We start from the raw sequence: 27224 nt of genomic DNA, 5'->3' as shown, positions 1-27224 counted from the left end.
TCCACATAAGTGCTGTACTGTCAGCGGAAATGGTTTTACACATTTCTACAATCCATCCCTACATTCATCTTTCATCCTTCCGTTCTTCATCTCGATTCCTGCGGATCGCCCGCGTCTTTCTTTGGCTCTTCCGTGGCCCTGGTCCTCTCTTCTGGCTCGGAATTCTCCCTGGGCGCTGGATTGGATGGTCCAGATGTAGAGGCGAAGTCAGAGCCGGCAAGAGCCACGCCTCCCACAATTTCAGAACTGCCGGCGGTCTGCATGATCTTCTGCCTTACCTCGCGAATCTTCAGCTGCAGGCACAGCTTGTTGGGAAACGTGTCAGAGTAGCGAGCTTGGAAGGCAGCTGTGGCTTGCGCTGTAACAGAAAAAATGAAATATGCATGCTAAGTTGCACCTTCCCAATGATGGCTGAGGAATTTTTGCAGTTGTTGTAATGTTAGCATAAAAAAAATATATATATATATATATATTAGGGCCGGGACTTTAAGGCGTTAATTAAGATTAATTAATTACACACTTTAACGCGTTAATTAATTACACAAAACATTATTTTTAATCGCACTTATTTTTGCACCGCGGAACGTTTCTCACTGGATGAGTTTCGGCGGACCGATTATACTGGCGCACCAACTAGCGTTCATGACGAAGAAGCTGACGAGATCGCTTTGGTTGGCCGGTGGCTGGGAAATGTTGTTACAAAAAACGAACGGATGGACGCGTCGATAAGAGCATGGTTGTGTGCAAGCTATGCAACAAGGAATTCGCTATTGCTATTAGTGTAGTGTAGCAATATGCTATTTTGTTGCAATATGCTATTGCTACACTTAATGGCTATTATGGCTATTAGTGTAGTGCTATTAGTGTAGTGTAGCAATATGCTATTTTGTTGCAATATGCTATTGCTACACTTAATGGCAAAAATTGCACTGGTCTGCTGGACTTGGTTGAACAAAAATAAACAATATTTTGTTGCTTAAGCTTATGTATGCAGTCATTATTCAATGGTATCCTAAAAATCCATGTGAAAAAAATTACTTCTCACAGTTCTCAGGTCAAATATTTATGCGATTAAAATGCGATTAATTAATTACAAAGCCTCTAATTAATTAGATTAATTTTTTTAATCGAGTCCCGGCCCTAATATATATATATATATATATATATATATGAATAGCATTGACTAACAAATCAGATATCTGTGAAATAGTCTACAGAAATAGCCTTTTTTTATTTTTTATAATTAATAGTCGAAACTGAAATGTAAATAATTTTTTCATAACATTACAATTATAAATGTACACAATCATTTTTATTGAGTGGTTTGAGTGGTTATTTTTCTAAAAAGTACACTACTGTTCAAAAGTTTGGAGATTTTTTTTATGCTTTTGAAAGAAAATATAGTAAAAACCAGGGCTGGGCATTGACACAAATTCCTCTATTCGATTACGATTCACAAGTTTGCGATTCGATACTGATTAATAGCGGCCTATCAGGTACAGTACATGGCAAATTTCCTCAAGGAAAAAATATCACTCAACTAATGGTGTAAACTATACAGGGAACCCCAGTTGGTACATTACTATAATATTAAAACGAACTGATTTTTATGCTACTTACATTTTGGTAAGTTGTACTGTATCTTTCAACATACCTTCTGATGTTCATTCATGTTTATTATACTGGGATATGTTGTAACTTGATGTTACCTGAGGGGAAGAAGCCGTGCTCCTGGAAGAGTTGCATGACGAGTGCACGCCGCTGGTCCAGCATCCGACGCAGAGAGGAGGGCGGCACGCGGTCCAACTCCTCCAAAATATGCTCCGTCTCTCCAACTGATAAACACAGAAGACAAGAAAACATGTATAAATAAATATCATTATGTATGGGATAATGAGAGTGAGTTTATACATGAAAATGAGCCCACCAGCCCTATCGAAGGTGAAGATGTCCCCTTCACACTTGGCAGCACTCTTGGGTGTGTTGGGCTCTGAGCTGCAGCTGGACAGGCGACGACTCTTCCTCCTTGGTGAACTGGGGTCGTCGGCCGAGTCTAGATCTAGGGAAGGGAAGAAAAGAGAAAGATCAAAAATCACACAAAAAAGCAAAAGTGAGGAAAACGGTACAATTAAAATAATGGCTTTATAAAAGAATTCTCATTCTAATTATAATTTGCTCTCACCTGTAGAGTTCCTCCTCTTCTTGCGGTAGCTGCCCAGTATGGCTCTAGGGGAAGTTGCTAGACTCTGTAGATTGGGAGAGGGCAGCACCTCTTCAGGCTTGAACTCCGGCAGCTCTTTAAGACGCTCTTCAAAAGTGGAGCCAAACAGCGTCCTGAGAAAGAGCAAATATATATTTTTTAGAAAATGAAATATAATGATGAATATGACATACCAGCAGGGAAATAATGTACATCACATATACAGTAGTTCTTCAATGAGGTGAGCAGAACTGCAGGGACAAGCCTACCAATGACTACCATTTTGGCGTAAATGAAAAGAATAAGGTTTTTTTTAAACATAAGTGCAAACAAATGTGTCACAATGCATAGGCTTAAACGGTCTGCAACAGTCAGTTTTCCCTTCCAGGTCAAATATTGTCATGGCTGAGCAAACGTTTGAGGAGAATCTTGAAGTGTGAAGTTAGTAAACTGTCAACATGGCAATGGCACATATATTTGAAGGTCTATTGAACCCTTGAGTACTAAGGTGAGTTAATAGTACAGTATCGCAAGGATGTACGTTAAGTATGTATACTGGACCACATGTTTGCAATTCACTGGCCAAGAATTTACTGCATATTATGTTTTTGGCCACCCAGTGATACAATTAATAATGTTCATGCCAATGGCTTCGACCAGTGTTGTAATTGTTAAATAAATTAAAACATATGAAACATAAAAAATAAATAGATTAATAACTAAAAATAAACAAAAAATACAACTGTTTTCTAGGCAACTACCTGAAATAAAACCAGTTTAAAGGGTTAGTTCACCCAAAAATGAAAATGTTGTCATTAATTACTCACGTCGTTCCAAACCCGTAAGCCATTTTGTTCATCTTCGGAACACAAATGAAGATATTTTTGATGAAATCTGAGAGATTTCTCTATCTCCATTGACAGCTATAATGCAACAGACACTTTGGCGCTTCAAAAAGTTCATAAAGAGATCGTAAAACCATATGAATAGAGCGGTTTAGTCAAAACTTTGGTTGGTTGACGTTGGTTCTCGCACGTCAAGCGAACATGCTTGAGCTTCCGTTTACCATATCTGATGTGTGCATTGATGAATATTTATGTGAAATTCATCCTGTTCATCATATAAAGCGATTTCAGAAAATCTTGACTAAACAGCTCAATTCATATGGATTAGTTTTATGATCTCTTTATGAACTTTATGAAGCGTCAGTGTCAGTTGTGTAGCTGTCAATGGAGGGACAGAAAGCTCTCAGATTTCAGCAAAAAGATCTTCATTTGTGTTCCGAAGATGAACGAAAGTCTTGTGGGTTTGGAACGACATGAGGGTGAGTGAGTAATGACAGAATTTTTCATTTTTGGGTTAACGATCCCTTTAAGTCAAAGTCAAAATTCCTAAAACTTAAACTAATAAACATAAAAGGCCATTTAAAATATTAATAAATACTATTATAGTATATAAATAATAAAATGACACTGCTAGTCTAGTCAACGTGTAATCTAGGGCAAAGCCACTCACTTGTCACCAGCATCAGCAGTGCTTTTCAGTGGAGGTGGGCGGAACTTGGCCTTTTTAGCTGAAGGAGTGTCAGTCTGCAAAGGCGGTGGCGGGGGGTCCAAAACAGAAGATTCCCTGCGCCCTGACTGAAAGAAAAAATTGATTTTGATCAATGGAGAACATGGTGATTCGATCTTGCACAATGAAGTTTTGTATGAGAACTGTTTAAATTGATCAAAGTTGGATTGTACAGCTAAAAAAAGCATCTTACTTCTCGACTCTCGTCTTTGTTGTTGGTCTCAGCTTGAGTCTCCGTCTCCCCGTCCATTGCTCTTGCTGTTTCAACTCTCTCTGTTTGAGACAGGCCCCCTCCCACATCTCTCGCATACTCTCGCTCCATTTTGCTCCCTTTCTTTCCGTCCTCCTTCCCTTCGCAATGCTGACCTGTTGAACATTTTGAATTTGACTTTGAGAGACTGCAAACCCATTCTGTATGAGACAAATGCTTGATCAATATTTAATAACAACTGCTGTTAAAGACGTCGAAAAGGCCAAAATATACTTTTGAAGCATCTTTTGAAGCTTATATTATGGTGACAGTATTAAAATGTAATTCTTCAAGTCACTTTTGATAAATTGAATGTGCCCTTGCTGAATAAAAGTATTATTAAAAGTGTATAAAAGTATTCAAAGTATTATTTGTAAGAAAACTGACCCCAAACTTTTGAATGAAAGTCTCACAATAAAGTATTTTTGGTGAAAATTCAGTATTTTTAATCTACTGAAATTAATATGTTAAACTAAAAAAATGAAAGAGTATTTTGAAATTTGGTAAAACTTTTTTTTTACTACTGTACAACTGAAGTTTATGATGTTACTTTTACCTTTATGTTTGTGTGATGTACAGATGGGTTGCACCGATTCCTCCAAACCACTAGGTGGCGCCTGATGTCCATCCTTTGACACCACCAGGTCTCTCTGTTTCTCCATCTCTTTCCTAGATTCTGCTCCTCTTTCGTTTTCCATTTGCATGTTTACCTGAGACTGCAGCTGCGCATCTGTCTGCGTGTGTGGTTGCGCAGCCACGGCTGAGGAGGTCTTCGCTTGAGGCGTTGAGGATGATGCCGGAACTGATGTGGAACTTGGTGTGCTTTGTGGCACGGCTGTCACTGACACAACTCCTCCGGCTAAGCTGGGGTAAATGGCGGTCACAAGTTGACGGGTGGCTGTCGAGGCTTGTGCAGGTTGTGACAATCCGCTCGGGGGTGGGCACTGAGCCAGGAGGGGTGGCTGACCTGTGGTAGAAATTTGATAATGTTTGTCATACAGTCTTAAATATGTGTTGGTGATTTAAAGAACTGTCAGCTATTATACATCGGTCCGAAGTCAAACTCCAACAGTTAATGTTATTCCCCATACCCCTTTATAACGCCAGGGGACGTAACATACTTACTTGCAACAATAGGCTGAACCAAGGCCTGACCAGCTGGGGCAATTGCAGTGAAGCCAAGAGTCGCCACTGGAGATGGACCCACAGGTGACGGGGTCTGCTGGGTGGAAGAGACTGCAGGTGTAGAACCCAATGGCAAAGGAGTCGCAACTCCAGGAGTGGACTGGACATATGTGATCCTGAACAACAAAAGCACAGCAGAAAGTTAGGTTTTCCCAAGTAAAGCATGTACCTGGATCTTTTTTAACAATCCTGTCAAAGGAGCAAACGCCTTACCCTAACTACCCCTAAAGTCAGAGGATGAACGACTGAAAAAAAGGAATAAAAGTATTCACTTTTACACCGTTTCTAAGTTGAGTTTTAGACACAGCTTTTGTGTTTTGACCAAAAAAAAATTCTTTAAATGCAGTCATTCATTCTTCACGTCAAATTGAAAAATGTTAGTTCATTTTACACGGACTGAACTGGCACATAATTTTAGTAAATGACAAATTGCAAGGGACATGATTATATATATATGAATTATATTATATATATATATATATATATATATATACATTTTTACTGCATTTTAATAGAGTAAATCATGCATTAAGAGCATGCACACAGTAGTCTAACTTAAACTGAAAAGGCAACATCACAGTGAATGCACTCTCTACGTGTGTTTTTGTCTGGCTTTTGCAAAGTGAGGGACATACTGTACTTGATAATGTCAGATTGCACATCGTTAAAACAACAATTACAACATTATTGTAGATATTGTTGTGTATATATATATGTATGTATGTATGTATAGCACACCCCTAATTACATATTTAATAAGAAAAAAATACAAATCAATTATAAAGACTACAGAAGATTTTTTGTTAACTATGTTATTTTTTTTAACAGTGTGTTTTAATTAAAATTATTTAAATATTGTCACATTATACGTCTTTTTTGTCTCATCTTCATTATCACTGACGAAAATAAAACTTTGTCAACTAACATATTAGTCAGTAATTTTGGTATCGGGTGCCCCTAACCCCAGCTCAAACCCTACCCTTTCTGAAACTTTATAGGATGTTGTCCCAGGACCAACAAGGATGTTGATCCAGGAGCATGTCCTACTTGGCACAGTCACTAGGTTAGGTTAGGTTATGTTATGTTTCAGTACTCAGATGTCTGGCAGCAGTTTTAAAGAGACAGTGGGCGGTGGAGTACCTTGTAGGTGGTGGCGTCAAGAGCACCGTCTGAGAAGGGGTGGGCCCTGGAGCCATGACAGTCGCGGTTGGCATAGAGACAGGAAATGAGCTGCCGGTATGCACTGATCCACCAGGATGCACATTTGTTTGGACCACAGGCATTGGTGCAATTTGAATGATCTGAAAAGCAAAGAAGCGCATGAGTCCGACTCATCTATTGTTAGTACAATAAATACTTCTTGTTCATGTAGCAGGGAAGTAACTCAAGTCAATCTACCTTACTTCCTGGTTGAGCCCCATTTTGAACAGGAAGGGGTGGGCCCACCAGGGAAATTGGCTGTGGAGGTGTAGATCCTGTTCCGACAGTTGCCATGGGAACAAGCATCTTGCTCTGCAAGACTGGGGACTGCGCTTGAACTGTGCAGAGAGATGAAAAGGACTGATATAGTAGAGACCGAGAATAGATTTGATGAAGTGCCTAATTTCCCAAACACTGTGTGCATAATCCTGATCCCTCTAAGCTTGAGAAACCTCATTAAATCTCTCAAAATCATGAATAAAAACATGCTAAAGCTCACTCTGACTTGGATGTGGACACATCACATATTTCCCACATGTTTTGAAATGAATTTCAGTGACTTCTTCATGAATGAGTCATTTGTGAACTGATTTATTGAAAAGAACCAATTCACTCACACATCAAATATTGGGCTTGGTTTACACAAAAAGCAATATCTAGTCCAGCGATTCAAAACCAGAGGTTTTGTTTTGTTAAACCTTTAAAGCAGAAACATAAAAATATTAGGGTTGTCAAAAGGTTTTTAAAAAAATGACTGTTTTTAAAAAAAAATTATTAAGCTAATTATTTTTTGTCATTGTTATGGAAAAAATATATAATAATTTTTTATTTAAACTAATACTTTTATTCAGCAAGGATACATTAAATTGACCAAAGGTGAATGTAAAAGATATTTGTAATGTTACAAAATATTTCTATTTCAAATAAATGCTGTTCAAATCAGCATATTATAATGTTTTCTGAAGGATCATGTCATGTGACACTGAAGACTGGAGTAATGATGCTGAAAATTCAGCTTTGATCACAGGAATAAATTACATTTCAAAAGATATTCAAATAGAAAATAAATTATTTAAAATTGTAATAATATTTATTTCAGAATATCATTATTTTCTGATCAAATAAATGCAGCCTTGGTGAGCATATAAAAGGCTTCTATCAAAAACATTACGACCCTAAACATTTAAACGGTAGTGTACTCTAATCAAACCAATATATATTTTCTAAACGAAGCAAAATTAAGTGAATAATTTGCATGCATTTTAAGATTTTAGGAATTTTCCAGGCCTGAAAAAACTCAAAACCGTGGGAACCCTGAATTTAACTTAAATCGCACTAGATTTCACCACAACAATTTAACCGCCTCAAATCTCACCTCCACCTCCTGGGCTGACTCCTCCCACTGCTGGGACTGAAGCATATCTTATCCCTTGTCCCGCCCCCGAATGTACACCATTGGCCAGGGTCACATGGGTGGGTGTGGCACTAGGCAGGGCAAGGACGCTGGAGGTCTGCTGGGAGGAGGGACTGTTGGGATTGGCAGTTGCAGGCAGAGTTGGAAGGATGTACTGCACCTGTGTTACAGGTTTCCCGCCACTAGAGGGTGTAATAGAGGCAGTGGGGAGGAACTGGTGATGAAGTAGGGGAAGGGGTCCTGCACTGTTACTAGGGGCTCCGTTGCATGGAGTAGGATGAGGTGGGGTGATGAGCTGAACAGTGGGCTGGTTTGGGAAGGCTCCTCCCAAGACTAGGCCAGTAACTAAGCCTCCTTGCCCATTAGGTTTGGGAGAAGAGGAGGAAAAGTACCCACCTCCTCCTGCTCCACCGGCACCTATCAGTAGCTTGGGCTTCCCGTCTGGAGGTAGGGTCCCATCAACTGGCTTGCTGGCGATGGGGATAGGGGTGCTAGTGATGGGTCGAACAACATTGGTCACTATGGTGGGGGCCATCCTTGCAGTGCCGTGTGAATAGTACGTCCCCGCATCATGCAGCAAAGTGGTTTTTATACTACTGACGGAGGCTGAGTTAATATGGAACGGAACATGCCCTCCTCCACCTCCTCCTTTGGGCCCCCCATTATTTAGCTCTGCACCACCCATCCCTCTCTTTTTCTTCTCCAGGTTCTCTTCACGCCCTTCTTTATCTTTGTTGCCAGTTGTGCCAGCCAGAGAGAGCGCCAAAGAGGAACGGACTACTGGTTGGAAGGTGCGCTGAAAGGAAAGGATCATTTGTTACATCAGACTACACTGATCATTTCATTCACGTTCTGATTAAAAATTAGGTTTGTGCTGGATTTGACGTTGATGACACTGTGTTGTAAGTTTGATGTGACAATTCAAATGTGGAGAATAGAGAATATGAGGATTTAAGTGAAAAACCACTTCAACTTTCTACACAAAACTAATGTATGGCTTCAGAGGACTTGGAATTTACATTGACATTACATTTATCCATTTGGCAGACGCTTTTATGCAAAGAAACTTACATTCTGATCAATAATAATTTTTATCAATTTGTGCGTTCCCTGGGAATTGAACCCATGACCGTGTCGTTTTTAGGGTCATGCTTTACTGTTTTATCTCTAGGAAGGCTCAAAGTGGAATGTTGTGCAAGAGTTATACGGACTACTTTTAACGTGCTTTTTTTTGGGTCCTTTTTGGATAAAATGTGATCACTACATATTATTTATGTATGGAAAAGCTGCATGAAAATATAATGAAAGGCAACAAATCTCATTTTCATTTAGGTTAACTTGATTTACTAAAATAACTCAAACTAATATAGATATAATAAAAATGACAAAAACAACAAAACGAATAAAAGTCAAATGAAAATGGAAAATATTCAAATAAAAACAAATACTGCTAAAAACTATAATAGTATTTTATTTATAATAAAATAACACTATTTTCTCATCCTCTTGCCATTCCAAACCAATGACAAAATTTTCATTTTTGGGTGAACTATACCTTTAAGGCAAAAATTTGGTCAGTGAACCATCTAAGAGAAAGAACGACATCTGCTGCCTTGTGGATATATCCATTGGCGTGGAAAACCTCAAGAGTAAACCCTGAAGAAATAGTGCTTACTTGCCAGACAAACAAAGATGCTGAAATAATCTGCTTTTATAAATAATAATTAGATGAGAGCAAATATCATTTCTGTTGCTATGGTAATAAGGCTTATCTAATTTAAAGCATATTCCTTAACAAGCGTTCCTTTCACCAATGAAATATAAACATTAACTTTGTTCTCTAGAGTCTAGACAACGTATCACAGCTGGATGAGGTTAGTAGCCAAATAACAGTGACATTTTTTCAAACATCAAGATTTTATCTTATAAATTGCACAAATGTATAATGGAAAAGTGTCAGTAATTTAGTAATTGTAGTACAGAATGTTTATTAATTTAAAAAATCCCCCCCAAAAAAACTGCATGTATATCAATTAAACAGAAAAAAATGTTTAAAATAGTTTTAGTTGAACTATAAATGAAACACTGTGGGATTGTCATGCCAGCTAGCCATGTGATGTATTTAGTGTTACCTTGCTGTCAGCCTCATCTGCATGGTCGTTTTCATCATCGCTGTCTGTCACTCTCTCTTTACACTTCAGGTCAATGGAGCCGTCTGCAAACGAGTCTTCTGTGAAGGAATCACACGTTAGCTGTGAGACCAGGGCTGGCATATCTCACACTCATGAGACTGAGAGAGCTGAGCAGTGAGGGGATTTTGCCTTTCCAAATTCAATGCATGATGTTCTGATGGCGGTGGTGCCACAGACTCGTGGGAGACACAGACTCAAGAATCAGTCAGGACTGACTAATAATGAGACAATGAGAATGGAACGCAAAACGCTTGTAAAATCAAAACAAAATAGCTAAAAGCATCATTTTCTAATGGTGGGTACATTCCACATGTAACAGCATTATCTACACATCAGGGGTTTTCAACAGATCCCAAAAAATTTGGTTTATAAAATTAATATTTGACATTAAAACGCCGGACAGATCATTAGTTTTTCCTTTTCTGAAGAAACTATTAGTGGTGCTTGCATATGCAAAACATGCCATAAAGATGCTACGGAGTTCTGCTAGGGCATTGCATGCTGTTCTGGGTTGTTGCTAGCTATATTATTAACAAAGATGTATATAATGCATGTACTTTACCTATGACATCATCATCCCCCTCTTCACAGATCACCATATGCTCTTCATCACTGGTCACATCCTCGCTCGGCTGTTGAGGGTGAGCAGGGGTGCGGGGCTGAAACAGACCCGCACTTTCCAGATCTGTCTCCTCCTCCCTCCTCTCCAGAGTGTGCACAGCGCTCTGGGAAAAGGCGCGGGGCCGATGAAGCTGCCCGCCCATTGATCCTCTGTGACCGTCAGATCGAGGGGAAGTCCAGCTAGGCCCTGCTCCTTTGTGGTCTGTCCCCTGAGATGTGGAATGGGCCTCTAGGGAGACAAAGAAGGTTAACTCTACATCAGTTGTGTTTCACACTACTGTGCACTCATAGTTTCACAAGACCAACAAACGCCCACGCATATTAACAAACACCCACACGGACCTGTGCTTTCAGACACGCTGCGCTCGCGAGCTTCTTTGGCCCCTGGAGTTCCCCGGCCCTCAGACAGGGACTTCCTCCTGTCCTTGTTACACCATTTCCAATCAGGGTGAGCACGGAAATGAGCCTCCTTCACCTAAAAGAGAACAAGAGAAATTTGTTAACAGGCTGAATAAATAAAGATTTTCAAAATGTTGGATCATGCACAATCTAATTTCTACTATTTTTACATGAATGTAATGTGCACAATTTTTTTAATTGATTAATTTCATAAATGTATCATTACTAAATAGTATTATTAAATGATAAATTATTATACTGTATATACACATTACTGTTTTACTTTTTTATATTAACGTTTGTAGCCAGTAAGATTTTTTTTTTTTTACTTTTTTTTTTTAAGAAGCAAACATATTTAGCAAAATAAATTTATTTAGCAAGGACGCATTAAATTGATCAAAAGCGACAGTTACGATTTTACATTGTTACAAAAATGCTGTTCTTTTGAACTTTCTATTCTTCTAAGTATCCTAAAAAACATGGTTTGGTTTCCACTAACATGTTAATGGGTAACTAAACCCCTGGTCAGAGCCTGACTCCACCCACTGGCAATATTTGAAAAATGCTGGGAAAGTGGGCGGAGCCCAGCGGAGATAGAGGGGATGAACGTATACTCTATCCTGATCGTTTTCAATACTCGCAATTCCAACTCCTGACTCGCTACATTGGTTTTGACAAAACAAGATGGTTTTTATACTGCCATGGACGTGGTAGCTGGTACCAAGGGCGTGGTAAGCTGAAACCTGCTTATGTCAGCTCTCACCGAAAATTCAACTGCAGTAGCCACCGTTCAACCTGAAGAGGGCAGCACTCAGACGTTTTTACACCATATATTGTAGAATTAAAGGAGCTGTATGTAAGATTGTGGCCAAAACTAGTACTGCAATCACTTTCAAATTACTGTAGAGTGGTGTATCCCCTCCCCCTCCTCCCTGACTCGAGGTTGCCAGATCGGCTGCAGGATCCAGCAGGAACGTGACGAGCTGCAGCTGTGGTAACTAGAGCAGAGCTGGCAACCCGGATGCCGCAACACTACTGACTTCGTGATTGGTAGATAGGTGGAGGGTGGAGCATCAGACCAAAACACAACATGACAACATCAACATCAGTTGAGGGCTGCAACTGCACTTTTTAAATGACAATATCCTGGCCAGACTACTGTTGTCAGTGATATAAGTATTTGAAATGTACATGATTTCTTAATGTCTAGTGACATTTCAGGGCCATTTTATGATTAATTGAAATACATTTCTTACATACAGCTCCTTTAAAGGGGTGATGAACTGAGAAATCAAATTTTCCTTGAGGTTTTGACATCTAAGAGGTCATCAAATTATAAGAATATCCTGTAAGTTTCAGAACTGAAAACGTCCTTGTTAGTCCAATAAAAGCTTTTATTGACACCAGGCTCAGCAAACGACTTGTTTTTCAAAGTGGGGAACTATGACGACAAAGAGGATAAAACACCACCCCCGCAGAAGAAGATCAACGCCTACTTCAACACGGCCGGTTTAGCCCCGCCCACCGATCCGCGCATTACACGAAACTCATTATAATATGCAAAACTGTTATCCACTCACAGCAGTGGGCGTTTACTTCCAAGTCTTCAATGCGAGACGCCCATAAAAACCGAGCGTTTTTGAGCTAGGCTCAAAACTAGGGTAGAAAATAGCCTATTACTTATTCATTTTGATGTTTTTGAATGTAAAAACCAAGCGAACGTCATAAGTTGACCTCAGACAACAATATAAAACAATTTAAAAAGCCAGTTCATGACCCTTTTAAAACACTTTATACCCAAATGTCAAAAAAGTTACTCGAATCAATGAACAGCACTAATAAAGCCCCAGTCTTACAGATCATTTAACTAAAAAAAGTTGGTTTAGTGTTTAGTTACCCTTTAAGCAATACAACTGTTGATGAGCAAAAGAAAACAAAAGCGTAATGTTTCAAAAACATTTAAAAAATCTTATCAAGTCAAACTTTTGAACTGTAGTCATCAAACTGGTCATCAGCCATAGTGCTTTCCAAATATTTGCATCTACAGTACGTAATGTATATTGACTGCTGTAAAACTCTTATCGGTCTACCACTAATTCAAATGCAAAAACATCAAATGTTTCAACTCCATGTAATAAATTTGTTTTAAAAAAAAACACAGATTGGCATTACATTTTCCTCTTGTGCAATATTTCACGAGTGTACCTGGAAGGCAAGATCATGATACTTCTGCTTCTCTTTGGGTCCCAACGCATACCACCACTCGCCCAGTATTTTACTGACAGTGCGGTTGTCCTGGTTGGGGTGCCGCTGATGAACCAGTGCCCGGTGCCTCTTACTAAAGATCATAAAAGCGTTCATTGGCCGTCTGATGTGGTCCTTTTCCCTCTTTGTGTAGGTTTGAGAGAGACAGAAAGAGAGGAGAAATTAGAAGCACAGAAGACAATAAGGGAAATTAATGGTTAAAAGTACAATGCTTAACAATTGTATCCTAAACCCCTTGACAAGGGTCTGGGGTTATTTTTCTGTCCTCGCTAAAAGCGAGGTGGAGAGGTACTTCCAGTACTACTCAAAGAAAACCAAGCAACTTAGAAAATTTCTGTATTGTATGTCACTAGCAGCCAACTAGGACAAAACCTCAGAATGAAGACACTAACAGGAATAGAAGACTGAAACTTACCTTCTTGTCAACATCTTTCGGGAGTGCACTGAGAGATTGTGTACGCCTTTTCACTGAGCTGATGGATGGAGCAGGGTCTTGAGCTACAACTGGAAAAAACCTGAAAAACATTTTTTTTTTAAAGTGAGAATTAGATTTTAAAAAATTAAGTGTGCAAAAAATAATCAGATGTAATTTTGTCTCAAAATGCCTTATCGAGGTGGATATCATTTTTGTTTTCAGGGGTGGCCTTTCTAACAATGTACATTGTATATATATGGCCGTGGCCAAAAGTGTTGGCAGTGACATAAATTTTGTGCTTCGTTGTTGTGGTGTTGATTCACATTGTTTCTAGATTGTTGTGCAGAGTGATCAAATACATTTTAAATCATTCCCAAAAGCTTCATTGGCCAAACAATATGAACTTTATTACAAAAACCCAAATTTGACTGTTTTCAGTGAAAACACAAATCACATCATCAGCACATGGGAAGTGTGATCAAGTACTAGTCAGGTGAATTCACTCTCATACTGATTGGATTATGAGAGCAGACTGATTGCTATTAAAGGAGGGAAGAAGTGCTTCCTATCATTGTGTTCTTGTGTTAGCAATTGTTGCCTCCAGAGAAAGATGTGCAGCGATTTTGCATCAAAATGGCCTCACTTGTCAGGAAATTGCTGCAAAGAATATTGCACATAAAGTATAATTTACTGGATCAAGAACTTCAAGGAGAGAGGTTCAACAGCAGAAGGCTTCAGGACATCCCAGAGTGTCTGGCAAGCGCCAGGACCGTCTCCTCCTGAGGATTCATCTACGGGATCATGTCACTACCAGTGCAGAGCTTACTCAATATTGGCAGCAGGTGGGTGTGAAGAAAAGGAAAACATCAAGGACAGACTGAAATTCTGCAGCAAGTACAAGGATAGGACAGCTGAAGACTGGTGCAAAGGTATTTTCTCTGATGCAGTTTGCTTACGACTGTTTGGGAAATCTGGAAAAAACAATTGTCTGGGGAAGAAAAGGTGAACTCTACCATTGAGTCCTGTGTCGTGCCAACAGTGAAGCATCCTGAGAACATTCATTTGTGGGGTTGCTTTTCATCTAAAGGAGGGAACTCTCTCACAGTTCTGCTCAAAACACTGCCATGAATAAAGAATGGTATCAAAACGCCCTGAAAGATGAATTTCTCCCAATTTGGTGATAATCGGTGCATTTTCCAACATGATGGAGCACCACGTCACAATTTTGTAACGCCATCAGCCAGGATTTGGGCCAGAAGCTGATAACCAGCATGCCAGAGCGAATTGCATAGGTTATGAAGAAGGGTCAACACTGTAAATACTGATTCTTTGCATATATTGAGAAAAAAAATTTTTTTCATTAAAAGCCTTTAATACTAATGAAATGCTTATCATCATTTTCCAGTATACCATAGAAACGTGAAAAAATAATCTACAAATACTGAAGCAGCAAACTTTGCAAAACACAAAATTTATATCACTGCCAATACTTTTGGCTGCGGCTGATCGGTGTGGGCGATATAGGCAGATTACATTTAAAAAAAAAAATAATAATAATTGGTTCATAATTATTATATCATAACATACATACTTTATGGGGGAAAGATTTTATTTGAAAAAATGTTTCGCCCACGACTATTAATACATTGACGAGATGCAAACGGATATTTACAGGTCGTCAGCATCACTCTCGGTCTCACTGTCGCCTCCTCTCTCCACGGGTGGGTCTTCAGCAGAAGGAGGGGGGCAAGATGGGGAACCTCTCTCTGGTGCTGCTGGATGGTCAACAAGTCCTTCAGTAACAAGGGCAACTCCACAGCGAGGTTCTGCAAGTTTATTCAGTTTCAAACTAAAATCAACTAAAAACATCAATGTATATTCTGAATGCGATTTTGTGAAAATTCTATGCAGTCATACAAGAAAATGTTGCAATGTCAAATTATAGTGTTCCATTTTTCTATCAAATGTTACCTTTGCTCTGATTTACAAGTGTTAGGCCATCTGCAGGCTGCGTGGACATTTTTGTTTGGCTGGTCTCCAGAAAAGGAACCAATGAATGCCACGCAAACACTGGCACAGAGCGGGGCTCCACGTTGGTCCAAACTAAATGCAGAAACAGACAAACCTTTTATATATACACACATGATTGTCTTGGAAAACCTACATTTCTGTTCTCGTAAGAGGGAACTGTTGAAACAGCACCTCTCTGTGTCAGAATGAACTTGAATGAAAGCCATTCATATACATATGTCTGTGTATCAATGAATGGTGACACTAAGAATGTGTGTAACATGTCCTAAGCATCTGTCATTCAGTGAAATATATATCTCAAATGAAGTACTCATGAGTATCAGGGAGGTCCAATCACCCTCTAGCCGTGCATGTCTGGGCAAGTTCCTGTGTATCATTTCAGACATGGTGCAACTGTCTAAAGAAACACTGACCCTGAAAGCACAGAGCATTCTTCACTACACACACCCAAACACACCTGCTGCTGACCAGCATACCAAAGTTGATCTGAGCCCCCCTTATTTTTACAGTTTACCAGTCTAATAGGAAATAGAAAGAGTTTGTTGGTGTCCTCCATCTTACAAAACAGCATATTCTAGCCTGCACAAATGAATCCAACAAAATTTTTAGTTTTCTCTTTCGTAATATAAAATATAAACAAACTAGGCAGAAAATGAATATAGATAAGATCAATGTGGAAAGAACATTGAAACTGACTTTGTTATCTTGGGAGATCTGAGCAAAGTGTGTGACATTTATCTTCTCTGAAAAACTAGAGACACGCATGAGAATCTTTTTCAGGAGAAAAAATTAGGCAGAGAAAGAACTTTGACCGTGATATTTGTTTTCAGGATTTAGAAAGTTCAAAAGAACAGCATTTATTTGAAAAAGAAATGTTTTTGTAACATTATACATATTTTTTTGTCACTTTTGATCAATTTAATGCATTGATCAAATGCATTGCTGAATAAAAGTATTAAAGGGGTCATGAATTGAGAAATAAAAATGTCCTTGATCTTTTGACATATAAGAGGGCATTGTGCTATAAAAGTATCCTGCAAGTTTCAAAACTCAAAACTTCCTCATTAGTCCAAAAACAGCTTTTATTGAAACCAAGGTCAGAAAACAACTCGTTTTGGATTTTGTCACATTATTACAGCATAATGCGAGAAAAAATGACTCTGCAGAAGATTAACACCTACTTTTATATCATTGCTTCTTTAGCCCCGCCCACTGATTCGCACATGTCATGTAGTCGTAAATACGAGAGATGCAAACAGGATTACTCCAGCAACAAAATTACAAGACGCTTTGCAGTGCCAAGTTGTGTAAAAACACAGTCTTTGCATTGCCTTCCTTGTGACCCTGACATTAAGAAAGCGTGGGTGAACTTTTTAACGAAGTTCCAGTCAGATCGCATCAGTAAGACACTGTTCATTTGTTCGCGTCTGGGTGAAGCATGGCGCAGAGACTGCGCCGCGAGTTGTGTTGACAGAGTTTAGTGATTTGGAAGAGAAAACTTCAGAATAATGTCACAGAGTTCATTCATAAACGTTCTGTGAACAACACACTGCATCCGTGTACCTTCGAGCACATGCACACTTTGGTCAGAGTGGTAATAATGCGATTAAGGTGTTTACATGCCATCAGTAAGACATAACAACACGTTTCATTTAGAACACGACACTGCAAATGACAATGTGTACGTTTTTCACTTTATCGAAAAGGATGAACTATGAAAAGCCAATAGGAACGAGTCCCAGTGCGATAAAAGATGGTACATTCATTCATAATTCCGTTTACACGAAACAAAGTCATCCTTTGTCAGTTATAACTGGTAACTCCAAGTACTTACTTATTTTAAAATGCAAAACTGTTGCCCAATCATAGCAGTGGGCGTTTACTTCCGAGTCTTGAATGTGGCACACCCATCAAAATGGAGTGATCGAAAGAGAGGGTCAAAAACAGGATAGAAAATAGCTTATTACTTCTAATTTATTATTATTTTCGATGTAAAAATCTTGATAACATTATAAGTGGACCTCAGAGAACATTATAAAATAAAAAAAAAGCAGTTCATGACCCCTTTAATTTATCAACAAAAAATATACATATTACACCTTATTTTACCCTAAACTTTTGAACAGTAGTGTTTAACCAAAACTCTGTGGATGACTACGCTGATCAATAATAAGTAGTAATTATCAATAATAATTAGTGTTCTAATTGTTTTTTATTTATCTTTCATGACTCTTACCAGTGCCAGGTCGTCCCATGATGATGTCTTTGCGAGGAGCAGGGTGAGGGGACTCGGCTGGCAAGATGAGGGGCAACAGGGCTGTGGGTGAAGGATGACAAGCCACAGGCTGTGGAAGAGCACCACCGGCATCTCCATGGCCACCTGATTTCCTCTCTTGCTCTTTACTTCCTGAGCCAGATATTGCCAGGACAGGTCCAGTGTTTGCATTAGAGGTGGACACATTTAAAGTGGAAGAGTTTGAATGTGTGGGATGTCCAGGAGCCACAGGTGTCAATGACTGAGAGGAGGTCACCAGGACTAAGGTGGGAGCAGGATTGCGGAGGAGAACGGCTCCGTTGGTGGCAGCACCGTTAATGGGAACGGGGGCCTGAAGACCCACAGCATGGTGAGGAGGCTGGCTGTGCTCCCTAGAGCGTGAGCTTCCTCTACGGCTCAGGGGACTATCACTGAATTTTGCCAACGGCACATCTGGGTTACGAACAATGACAGGTGAATCGCGTAGGGGAACGATACGACGTGGATCTTGAGGCAGGGGTGAGGGTGGTGTGGGAGAAACCAGCATTGGGGGTGGAGTGGAGGCAGCAGAGGATGAGGGTCGACTTGTGATGTTCCTCTGTCGAGGGAAAGACAGAGAAGAGGGGGTGGTAGGCTGGCTTTGGGGGGAAAGAACCCTGAATGCTGCTGCATTGAGGCTGAGGCTGGGGTCATTGAGTTGGGGATCAGATTTCGCATAGTCTGATGCACTGGGCAGCGGGGGGTGTGGGGCATCCAACTTGCGTTTACTAGGGCTCATAGGCACAGTAAACGTGAGGTTGGTCTGAAAAGTGGGCACAATGCCAGAGATGTGGCGCTCACGTTCTGTGCCGGGGGTGCCCGGGATCTTTGTGCCACTGAGGTGACGAGGGCGGCGAGGGGTCAGAGGTGAAGGTGCTGTGATGGGGCTAAAATTAGCGGGGCGGAAGCCAAATAGTGTGGGTGAGGGGGAAGGTGCAGGGGAAAATGGTGACTGATTGGATACGGGTGAGAATGAGGGCGTGCATGAGCGAGAGCTGCCAAGTGAGACCAGCATGTTTGCAGCCTCGCACTCATCAAAGTCAAAGCGGGATAGTTCACGTGGCAGTTCTTGCGGTATGAGAGAAGTCATCACCAGACGTGGTCGAGAGTCCCCGCCACGACTGCTTGCTTCACTGCTGTCTCGTGAGTTGTCGTCCCAGTCATACTCGCTGCTGGTGCGTCCACCTAAACGAAGGTCAGGTGTGAGAGTGCCCGTGCTACTGGCGCCACTTCTTTCTCGGCCCACCCCGCCTCCGGCTTCCATCTCCTTGGTGCGCATGGAGAGATGTCGTGAGCAGTAGCCGCGGCGCTGTGACTCCTTTGAGCAGCCTTCACGTGAACACAGTCTGCGCCACTGCTTGCCGTTGAACTTCTTGCGTATGCCTGTAGGGGTGCATACCACATCGCCCTTCTTGTACTTTTGTTGAGCGGCGGTGAGGGGTGTGCGGGAACGTGACGAGGAGCACGAGGATCCAGAGCCTCCCCCTGATGCACCATGCGAGTTGGAGCTGGGGGTCTTGTCCAGGGAGCCTCGAGAAGAGCTTGGAGGCAACGGAGGCAGCTGGGGTGTGGAGGAGATGACTGCAGCACCTGTGGCTGAATCTAGGCCCAGGAGCATAGGGGGGTGATTTGGGTGAGGAGCAAGGGGCAGATGGGGTGCAATTGGGGTGCTAAGCCCTCTCCCGGGGCTGAGGTAGTTTGGTTTAGAAAGAATGTGCCGATGCTGAGAAGAAACACCAAGAGCTTTGCTACCCATGGCTGCAGTGATGCCGCCATCCCTTAGCTGACTGAGACGGCTGACCTCCATGTCCTCCTCTGGGGTGGATGGATGAAGAGGATGATGCTTGTGCCTCTCCCTTTCGCGATCTTGTTCCCTTTCTCTCTCTAAGTGCATATGCAGGTCTCTCTCCTGATCCTTCTCTCTGTGATGATCATAGTCTCTGTTTGGGGCTACACTGAATACAGACGTGATGGCAGTGTTAATGGCAGAAGACGAAGAATGGGATGAGGTGAAAGGTACAGTGACAGGGTGCAACAAACTCTGAACTTTAAACGCTGTCAGTCGAAACACCTCCATGTCCTCTCTTTCCTCCCATTCTCGTTCTCTTACCCTCCTACAATCAATCCCTGGCTCTGCTGGCTGGGGTGGCTCTAAGTCCCAAGGAGGAACCAGGAGGCGAAGATTTTGTCGTGATACCCAAACGGCCTGAGCACTGATGGCCCTTCCATCATCCTCTACAGCTCTCCTCTCCTTTCTCTCATCAGATAGTTCCTCCCGTAGCTGGACACGGTATGGGAAAGAAACAGCTGGATGTTGATCTACTTGAGTGATTATACCTTCTCTGTAACACTGTTGGGCTCCCTCGCTGCCCTCATCACCACCTTTAAAGGGGACGCAAACTTGTGTGCCTATAGCCACCGGGGCAACACCAGGAGGTGACGCATCTAGAATGAGATCAACAGAATCAGTAGCCACTCGAAAAGGGTACTTGCATATGGTCTTTTCTCCATTTAGCTGCACCTCCACACTCCCATGCGCCTCACTAACTCTCCGTACGACACCAGTGCGAAACACTCCTGACATACCCCGACCCCGATCGTGAGGCCAGCCTTCCCCTAATCTGGGACCCTGTCGGGCCAGAACTCTCTGATTCTTAAGACCTTTAGCGAGGACTCCGGCTAACCCAGATGACAGGCTCTCCTGTGAAGGTGTTGTGCTATGTGCTTGTGGCTTTTGAGAGTTGGAGTGAGAATCACATCCTGAAGCTGTTACTTCTAGTTCGGCCGAGTGTTCGCTGGCCGTATCGGTTGAAGAGCAACGCTGTGGGCTGGATACGCTCGTCCCATCCTTCTCTCCGCACTCACCTGCAGTTCTTCCTGTGGGCCCCATTATGTTGTTGTGTCCATACTCAGTGATGCTGTCCACAGCCTGCTGGCTTTGACTGTGTGGGTCTGTGTGTGCAGCAGAGGCAGCTGGGACCTGGTTAGCACCAGTACTATTGTGAGAGCTGCTGCTGCTCTGTGGGGGTGTGCTGGGAGTGTTGGCATTGCCATGGTTTCCGGCACAGTGCTCCGAAGTGTATTTCTTCTTGGGCACGCGGGCCTTAAAAGTGGCCGTCTTACGATTAGACGAAGGGTTGGGGCTATTGCTGGCACTGGTCGTGCTACTGTTGCTGTCACTCTGTGTTCCAGCAGACTTGGAGTTCCCGGGGGGTTCATCCGTCTTCCCAAAATCCACTGCTATATTGAGGACCCCATCACTGTGGATCCCCTCCTTTTCTGGAGACCCACTTCTTCTCAGAGGCCCCTCCTGTGATGAGTCAGAATTTGAGGAGATATGTCTCTTGGGAGAGGTAGTTGAAATTTGGGGTATTTCCTCAGTTTCTCTCTTCTCTTCCTGTGGGCTACTATCCACCATCCTCTTCTTAACTCCCTTGGCACGAGTGGAGGGGGGCGACCGCCTTTCTTGCTTTTTAATGGGCTTCATTTTTTTTGCTCAAAGAGAGTCTCTAATCCTCCTGATTTCCTGCAAGTCCCAGCCTATCGATATCTTCCACTCTGTTTCCTTCTTGCATCCCGCCCCTTCTCTGTCTTTTTCTTCTGTTCTTGTACAAGCCTCTTCCTGTTTGCGATATCCTTTCTTTCTTTAATTAAACCCTGTAATAAAACACAGCACATGAGATGGATCAGTTTATTATTCAGACTTATAATCCGCATAGAGAGAATAGGGAGTATAGAATACAGCATAATTAAAAAACAAGTTAGAGCAAGGAGATAATGCTTTGAGTTTAGTGCCTAATCTAACATCATAAGAGTGATATTATATACCTTAGCCTTAGAACGTGGATATAATACAACTATATACTAAAAACTTTGACAAAGACGGAATACAAAGAAAAATGCTTGCCCAGACAAGTCACACACACTTTGGTTTTTTGGCTGGATCGGAGGAGGCGGGGGAATTCCTTGTTCAGTGGTATTTCTGTGACTCTAAGGCTCTCTCTCGCTCGCTCTTTCAAATGACCTTTTTACATTCGTTACAAAGGCAATCCACCCCTACAGTCCTCACTTCCTGTCACAGCACTACAACATCTCAATGTACAATACCAACCTTACACATTACTACTTACACGTTCTTTCCTCCTACCAAAACACCTTTTCTTCATCATCCAAACTTACAGAGAGGATTGTGTTTAAAACCCAATTGAGATATTTTATCAACATTAATGTTTGCATAAATATATTTAGACACTTGGATGGAGCTACAACCCAGTTTAAATACAGATTACAAATAATCCAGTGTAGTCAAATGAGAATTAATTGAAGATTTGAATATCTCAAAAAATGCGTGCAGGGTTTATGACTATACAATATGACTGACTGCAGGTTTTTATTAAATTAAGGATGTGTATCTAATTTATATTATGGTTAAAGGTCAGGACATAAATTACCTCTTTTGATGAACCAATGCATGCTCGAATTGACGAATATGTAACAGATCATTACAGGTCCGCAGTGCAAAACTGTCCCATTCTTGTGAGCAGAACCCACAGAAACCACACTAGCATAGACAAGTTTGCAGGCAATATGCAAATCTGATGCAGTATATTACCTTCAGTAAGAAAATTATATCATAAAACACTTTACTAAGACCTGTTAAGACTTATATTGCCTGGGCATGTAGATGAGTATAGGTTTTGGGTCACTAAACTATTCCAATGCATTTAAGACAACACAAAGTGTAGCCTAAATAATGAAAGATTCTATTTAAAGGTGCACTCAGTTTTTGTCTCAAACTGGCTGGATTGGGGTTTATACTGACATCACTCAATATTTATTTATTTATTTGCTTATTTATTTATTTTTACTCAACTCATTAGAAGTCTTCTAGGGTCCTGAGATCTGTACCTGACTGAATCGTCCCGAATCCAACAAGCATTCAGTTTTAAAAAAATAAAAATCGACCTGAGACAGACCCAAGAAAACTAGACTCGAGACCCAAGCCATGTTGCCAGATAATGTAGCCTATAATTTGTCAAAATGTGGGAGAATATGTTTTCCATGGATTTTCACAAATTGTTTTATCTGAGGAAAAACATCAAAATACAGTTATGGTTTAATTTTCGTTAGTTTTATTTAGTTGCTTAGTTTGACATCAACTGCATTTAGATTGTTTTCTGTAATCGATATCTGGCAACAATACATCGATTTTATGCTTGGGCAAGCAATTCCAAGTAGATAAGCCGCTCACAAGCTTTATGTTGCACCTCAAATAATTGACAAGGACGTTTATACTATGGTTAATATTCAAAAGTAGGGCTGCAGGATATCATTTTATCATCGATATCACGATGTTTGCATCCGCGATGTGAAGTATATGGATCGTAGTTGATCTGTGATCCATACGGCCCAGCTGCACCCCGGTTTGTAAGGCATGTGATTCGCGGATTAATTATATTTAATTTATACAGTAAAGAAGACTATGCACTATGTTATTTTACATTTGATTATTCATTTACTGTATCGGAATACTGATTTAGCCCTACCTGAAAAACAAAGCACTGCTTATTTGTATCTTTGCTCTATTGTATTTATCTATCCTTGAAATTCGTACATTATTTTTCTATGCAGATGTAGGCTACTACCCTACAAAATCACCCCAATCAACCTAGAATTGTTCAATCTTTAAAAATAGAGCTATTCAAATCATCTGGTGAAATTGGTTTCATATCGCAATATATCACATAAATTGCAAAAATTCTAAATATCACAATGTCAGTTTTTTCTAATATCGTGCAGCCCTATTATTAAGCAAATCCCTGCACTCATTCTTCTTATTGGAATTTAAGACTGATGTAAGACTGATCACTTCTTGGTTAACTGCAAGTTGGTCAAACTAGTTCTTAAGACACATAGTGGCTAAGTTTATGCAGCTGGCCCCAGGTCTTGGGTTGGACTTGGACCTCAGGTTTTGGATCAAAGTGGACACTTGAAGACCACTACAACTTATCCTTAGAGTATGTTTACACGACAACAATGTACTTAAAACAGAAACGTTTTTCCTCTGTGTTTTTCGAGTACAGACCACAACACTGTAGTAAAATAAGCTTGCACAATTTACATAGGAACGCGCCCAGGGACAACGGAAAGGACATACGGAGTGCAGCAGCTTTCGTTTCTGCTCTGATAGCTGCAAGACCATGTCGAATGCTGTGAGTGTGTTAGAAATCAGGAATGGTAAGGGGAACATTATGCTTGGTACGTTTTTCGTCTTCAACCCAGACTTGGGTCTCCAGCCAACAAAGTTTAAATCCTGTCTGGCTAGCGCATCTTAATACCAGGTGTAAAGGCCATAGACTGAACAATTAATACACATGCTGATGAAGTCCCTGTTTTAAAAAATTGAAGAATTTACATGAAGATGATCACGGTTTTCAAAAACTTGCACTTTTAAACCCGTTTTCAAAAGTTTGCGATTTAAGGCCCTCAAAATGGCGTTTTTGTGTAAATGAACAGCCAAAACGCACCACAAATTTGGGCTAGTTTGGGGTCAGTTTTGCAGTTTTCAAACATTTACATTTTATAGGCTAATTGGTTAACAAACAAAACCCAAATGTGCCTGTAATCAGTCATCATTACATTACTAAACACTAGTGATGTATGACCGGTCTCGAGACCACTTTTACGTGGTCTCTGTCTTGTCACGGCCTTGACAGTCTTTGGTCTTGGTCTTCTCTTGGTCTTGGACCTCTCAGTCTTGGTCTCGCTGTCTCAGACCGACAATACTACAATATCCACGACGATATCCGCAACGGATTGAAGCACGCGTCTGAGTGAAGACAGTGCGGTGTGCGCGAGCCACACGAGAAAACACCGTATCCACGCCACTGATCGCAGCACTTTAATCACTTGATTTAAAAAACACATATCATGTACAGTTTTTGATGTATTAATATTTAGTAAAACACATATCAGGGACATGATGGATTTTAACTTCATTCAGGAGATTTTGGGTAACTGCACAACTGACAGATGACTTTGAGCGCACAGCCAACGGTGTGCGTGTGTGTGTAACCATAGCGACAAAACAACCAACTTCAACTTTGCACTTAAGCTTATAATTTCGTTATTAAAAATATAATTATGTATTTAAAAGTTGCAGAATGGATTCATTTGGAGACTTCGAAATCGGCAGAGATAGGCAGGCAATGCAAAACAAAAAGTTATTGCTTAGCTTCAACAACACTAGTCTGTTTTTTGGTCTCGGTCTTGGTCTCGGTCTTGGTCTGTCTTGGTCTTGGTCTTGTCTTGGTCTCGATACCCTCTCGTCTTGGTAGTGTCTTGGTCTCGGTTTAGGCGGTCTTGACTACAAGTCTACTAAACACACACGCCCACTGTAGAGTCGGCCTGGTGTTGGTGTTGACATCGCCAACAAGCCTGCACTTTTAGCCAATCAAGAGCAATAGAAGGCAGGCGTGATGATTCGTGATGACGTGAAGGTTTTAGCGCAATAAGGGATCCAATTTTGAACTTGTAGGTTCAAGTGACCTCTATGCCAAAGTGGCAAAAATATAAGTTGTAGCTACAGTAAAGCGTGGGAGAGTGACCCAACTCTCAAACGTGGAATACACTTGTGGTATATGACTCAAAGGCTCTTTGTAAATATAACTGTAACTCTGAGAGCACAGTTGAATGACTTAATTGAAATTGAATATGGCACTACTCTTGTCCATCATTATGTGCACACTGGCCTGACTAGGACATCTGTGACTTCTACACCGTTCAGACTGCACTCTGGTATACTCGTCCCCGACAGCTGCTGTAAGAGGTTTGAATCAACAATTAATCAGTTTTTTAGACTGCAAAGTTCTATGTTGTGTTCTACAATGTGTACTTCAAGAAAGATGTAGTGTAGTTCATTTTGAAGTTAAAGCGTATTATTATTATTGTCGTTCACACAAATGACAAATTTTCAGCTTTTATGGTGTGCGAGGGTTTAAGTCTTAACATTTTTGTCATATTTGCTAAATTTGTTTTACTGTATTTGCCATGTTTTGATCCGTTTTCCTGCTGTATTGTTCTCCTGGCAGGGAAATTCATTAATTTGTATCATTTTATTTTGTCATCATTATTTAGTTTGAAGGAGGTAAATGGTCTTTATAAACCTTGGTTGTGATGACAATAGAATTCCATCACATTCATTTGGCAGTGAATGTTTCGGGCGGGTTTTGGAGAGTTTTTGGGCTGGAAATCATTGACCCAATCTGGCAAAACTGGTGGCGACCCGCGTCATGTAGGGGATCTCATTTATAACTTTAATGATTTTGTAAATCAAACAGTATATCATGGCACTAGCAACACCATGGTGTTTGATTTAAAGGGATAGTTCATTTACTCACCCTCAAGTTGTTATGAGTTTCTTTCCTCTGTTGAACACAAAATAATATATTTTAAGAACGTTGATAACCAAACAGTTGACGGTAGCCATTGACTTCCATGGTAGGGGAAAAAAAAATACTATGGAACTGTCTGGTGGTTACATTCTTTAAAATATCTTATTTTGTGTTCAACAGAAGAAAGAAACTCATACAGGTTTGGAACAACTTGAGGGTAAGTAATTATGGGGAAAAAATCATTTTGAGGAGAACTATCCCTTTTTACATAGCTATACCCTGAATGCAATAAAAGTCATTTTATGAAACATTTGAAATACATAAAATCAATTACATGTAAATAAATATTTCTGTGTAGAACTTTTAGAATTGGCAAAAAAATTAAGTTCATTTGCAATGCACTAAATTTGTCGGCTTGCTCACTGCACTCACTGACCCTTCAAATAATTTTAACAACTCAATCTTATAATGACAAGCCAAATGCACAGTAATAAATGTTCCCATGCAACGGCAATGAGTCCAAGTAAACACAAATGCCCTGAAACAAAGTAAAAGCACTGTTTCCCATCAACAGTGGTGCTGCTGTCGTCGACTTGCGAAAGTTTTGCTGAGTAGTACACCGCCGTATCTGTGTCAAGCGCGTTTATTGGTCGTAGTGCCCTACTCTACGCTTACAACCACCTACGACACTGTCGAGTGGTGTAGGCCTTCTCCATAACACAAGGCCGCAGAGCAGTTTCCCGTCTCCCTCAGGCTTCTGAATCGAGGGCGACGGTGGCCATAATATTAAATAT

The 27224-nt window shown here is 40.8% G+C and overlaps 1 protein-coding gene across 1 annotated transcript; it reads right to left on the bottom strand.

The window, feature by feature from the left end:
* Positions 1–47: 47 nt before the first annotated feature.
* On the bottom strand, positions 48–21694 carry cica (capicua transcriptional repressor a). Its single transcript, XM_056242034.1, has 19 exons — positions 17981–21694; positions 15685–15816; positions 15386–15539; positions 13714–13813; positions 13239–13421; positions 10977–11109; positions 10576–10863; positions 9954–10051; positions 7783–8617; positions 6606–6745; positions 6348–6508; positions 5148–5323; positions 4579–4989; positions 3966–4138; positions 3716–3840; positions 2183–2334; positions 1928–2059; positions 1710–1835; positions 48–358 (listed from the first exon to the last, which is right to left on the bottom strand). Exons 1-19 carry the CDS (start codon positions 21522–21524, stop codon positions 87–89), a joined length of 7335 nt encoding a protein of 2444 aa, XP_056098009.1. The 5' UTR covers positions 21525–21694; the 3' UTR covers positions 48–86.
* Positions 21695–27224: the final 5530 nt, after the last annotated feature.

Source organism: Rhinichthys klamathensis, unplaced genomic scaffold (genome assembly GCF_029890125.1).
Source record: "Rhinichthys klamathensis goyatoka isolate OS25496 unplaced genomic scaffold, OSU_Roscu_1.1 h1tg000690l_1, whole genome shotgun sequence".
Taxonomy (NCBI): Eukaryota; Metazoa; Chordata; class Actinopteri; order Cypriniformes; family Leuciscidae; genus Rhinichthys; species Rhinichthys klamathensis.
Note: the sequence above shows the minus strand (reverse complement) of the source record. Positions and strands in the feature narration are given on the sequence as shown.

Bases quoted from the DNA above. Each gene is read 5' to 3' on its own strand.
- cica (XM_056242034.1), bottom strand. From the start codon at position 21,524: ATGAAGCCCATTAAAAAGCAAGAAAGGCGGTCGCCCCCCTCCACTCGT. The intron at 13,422-13,713 runs GTAAGTTTCAGT...ACCTACACAAAG, and splicing joins CGAAAGATGTTGACAAGAAG to AGGGAAAAGGACCACATCAG. The intron at 359-1,709 runs GTAACATCAAGT...TTTCTGTTACAG, and splicing joins GCACGGCTTCTTCCCCTCAG to CGCAAGCCACAGCTGCCTTC.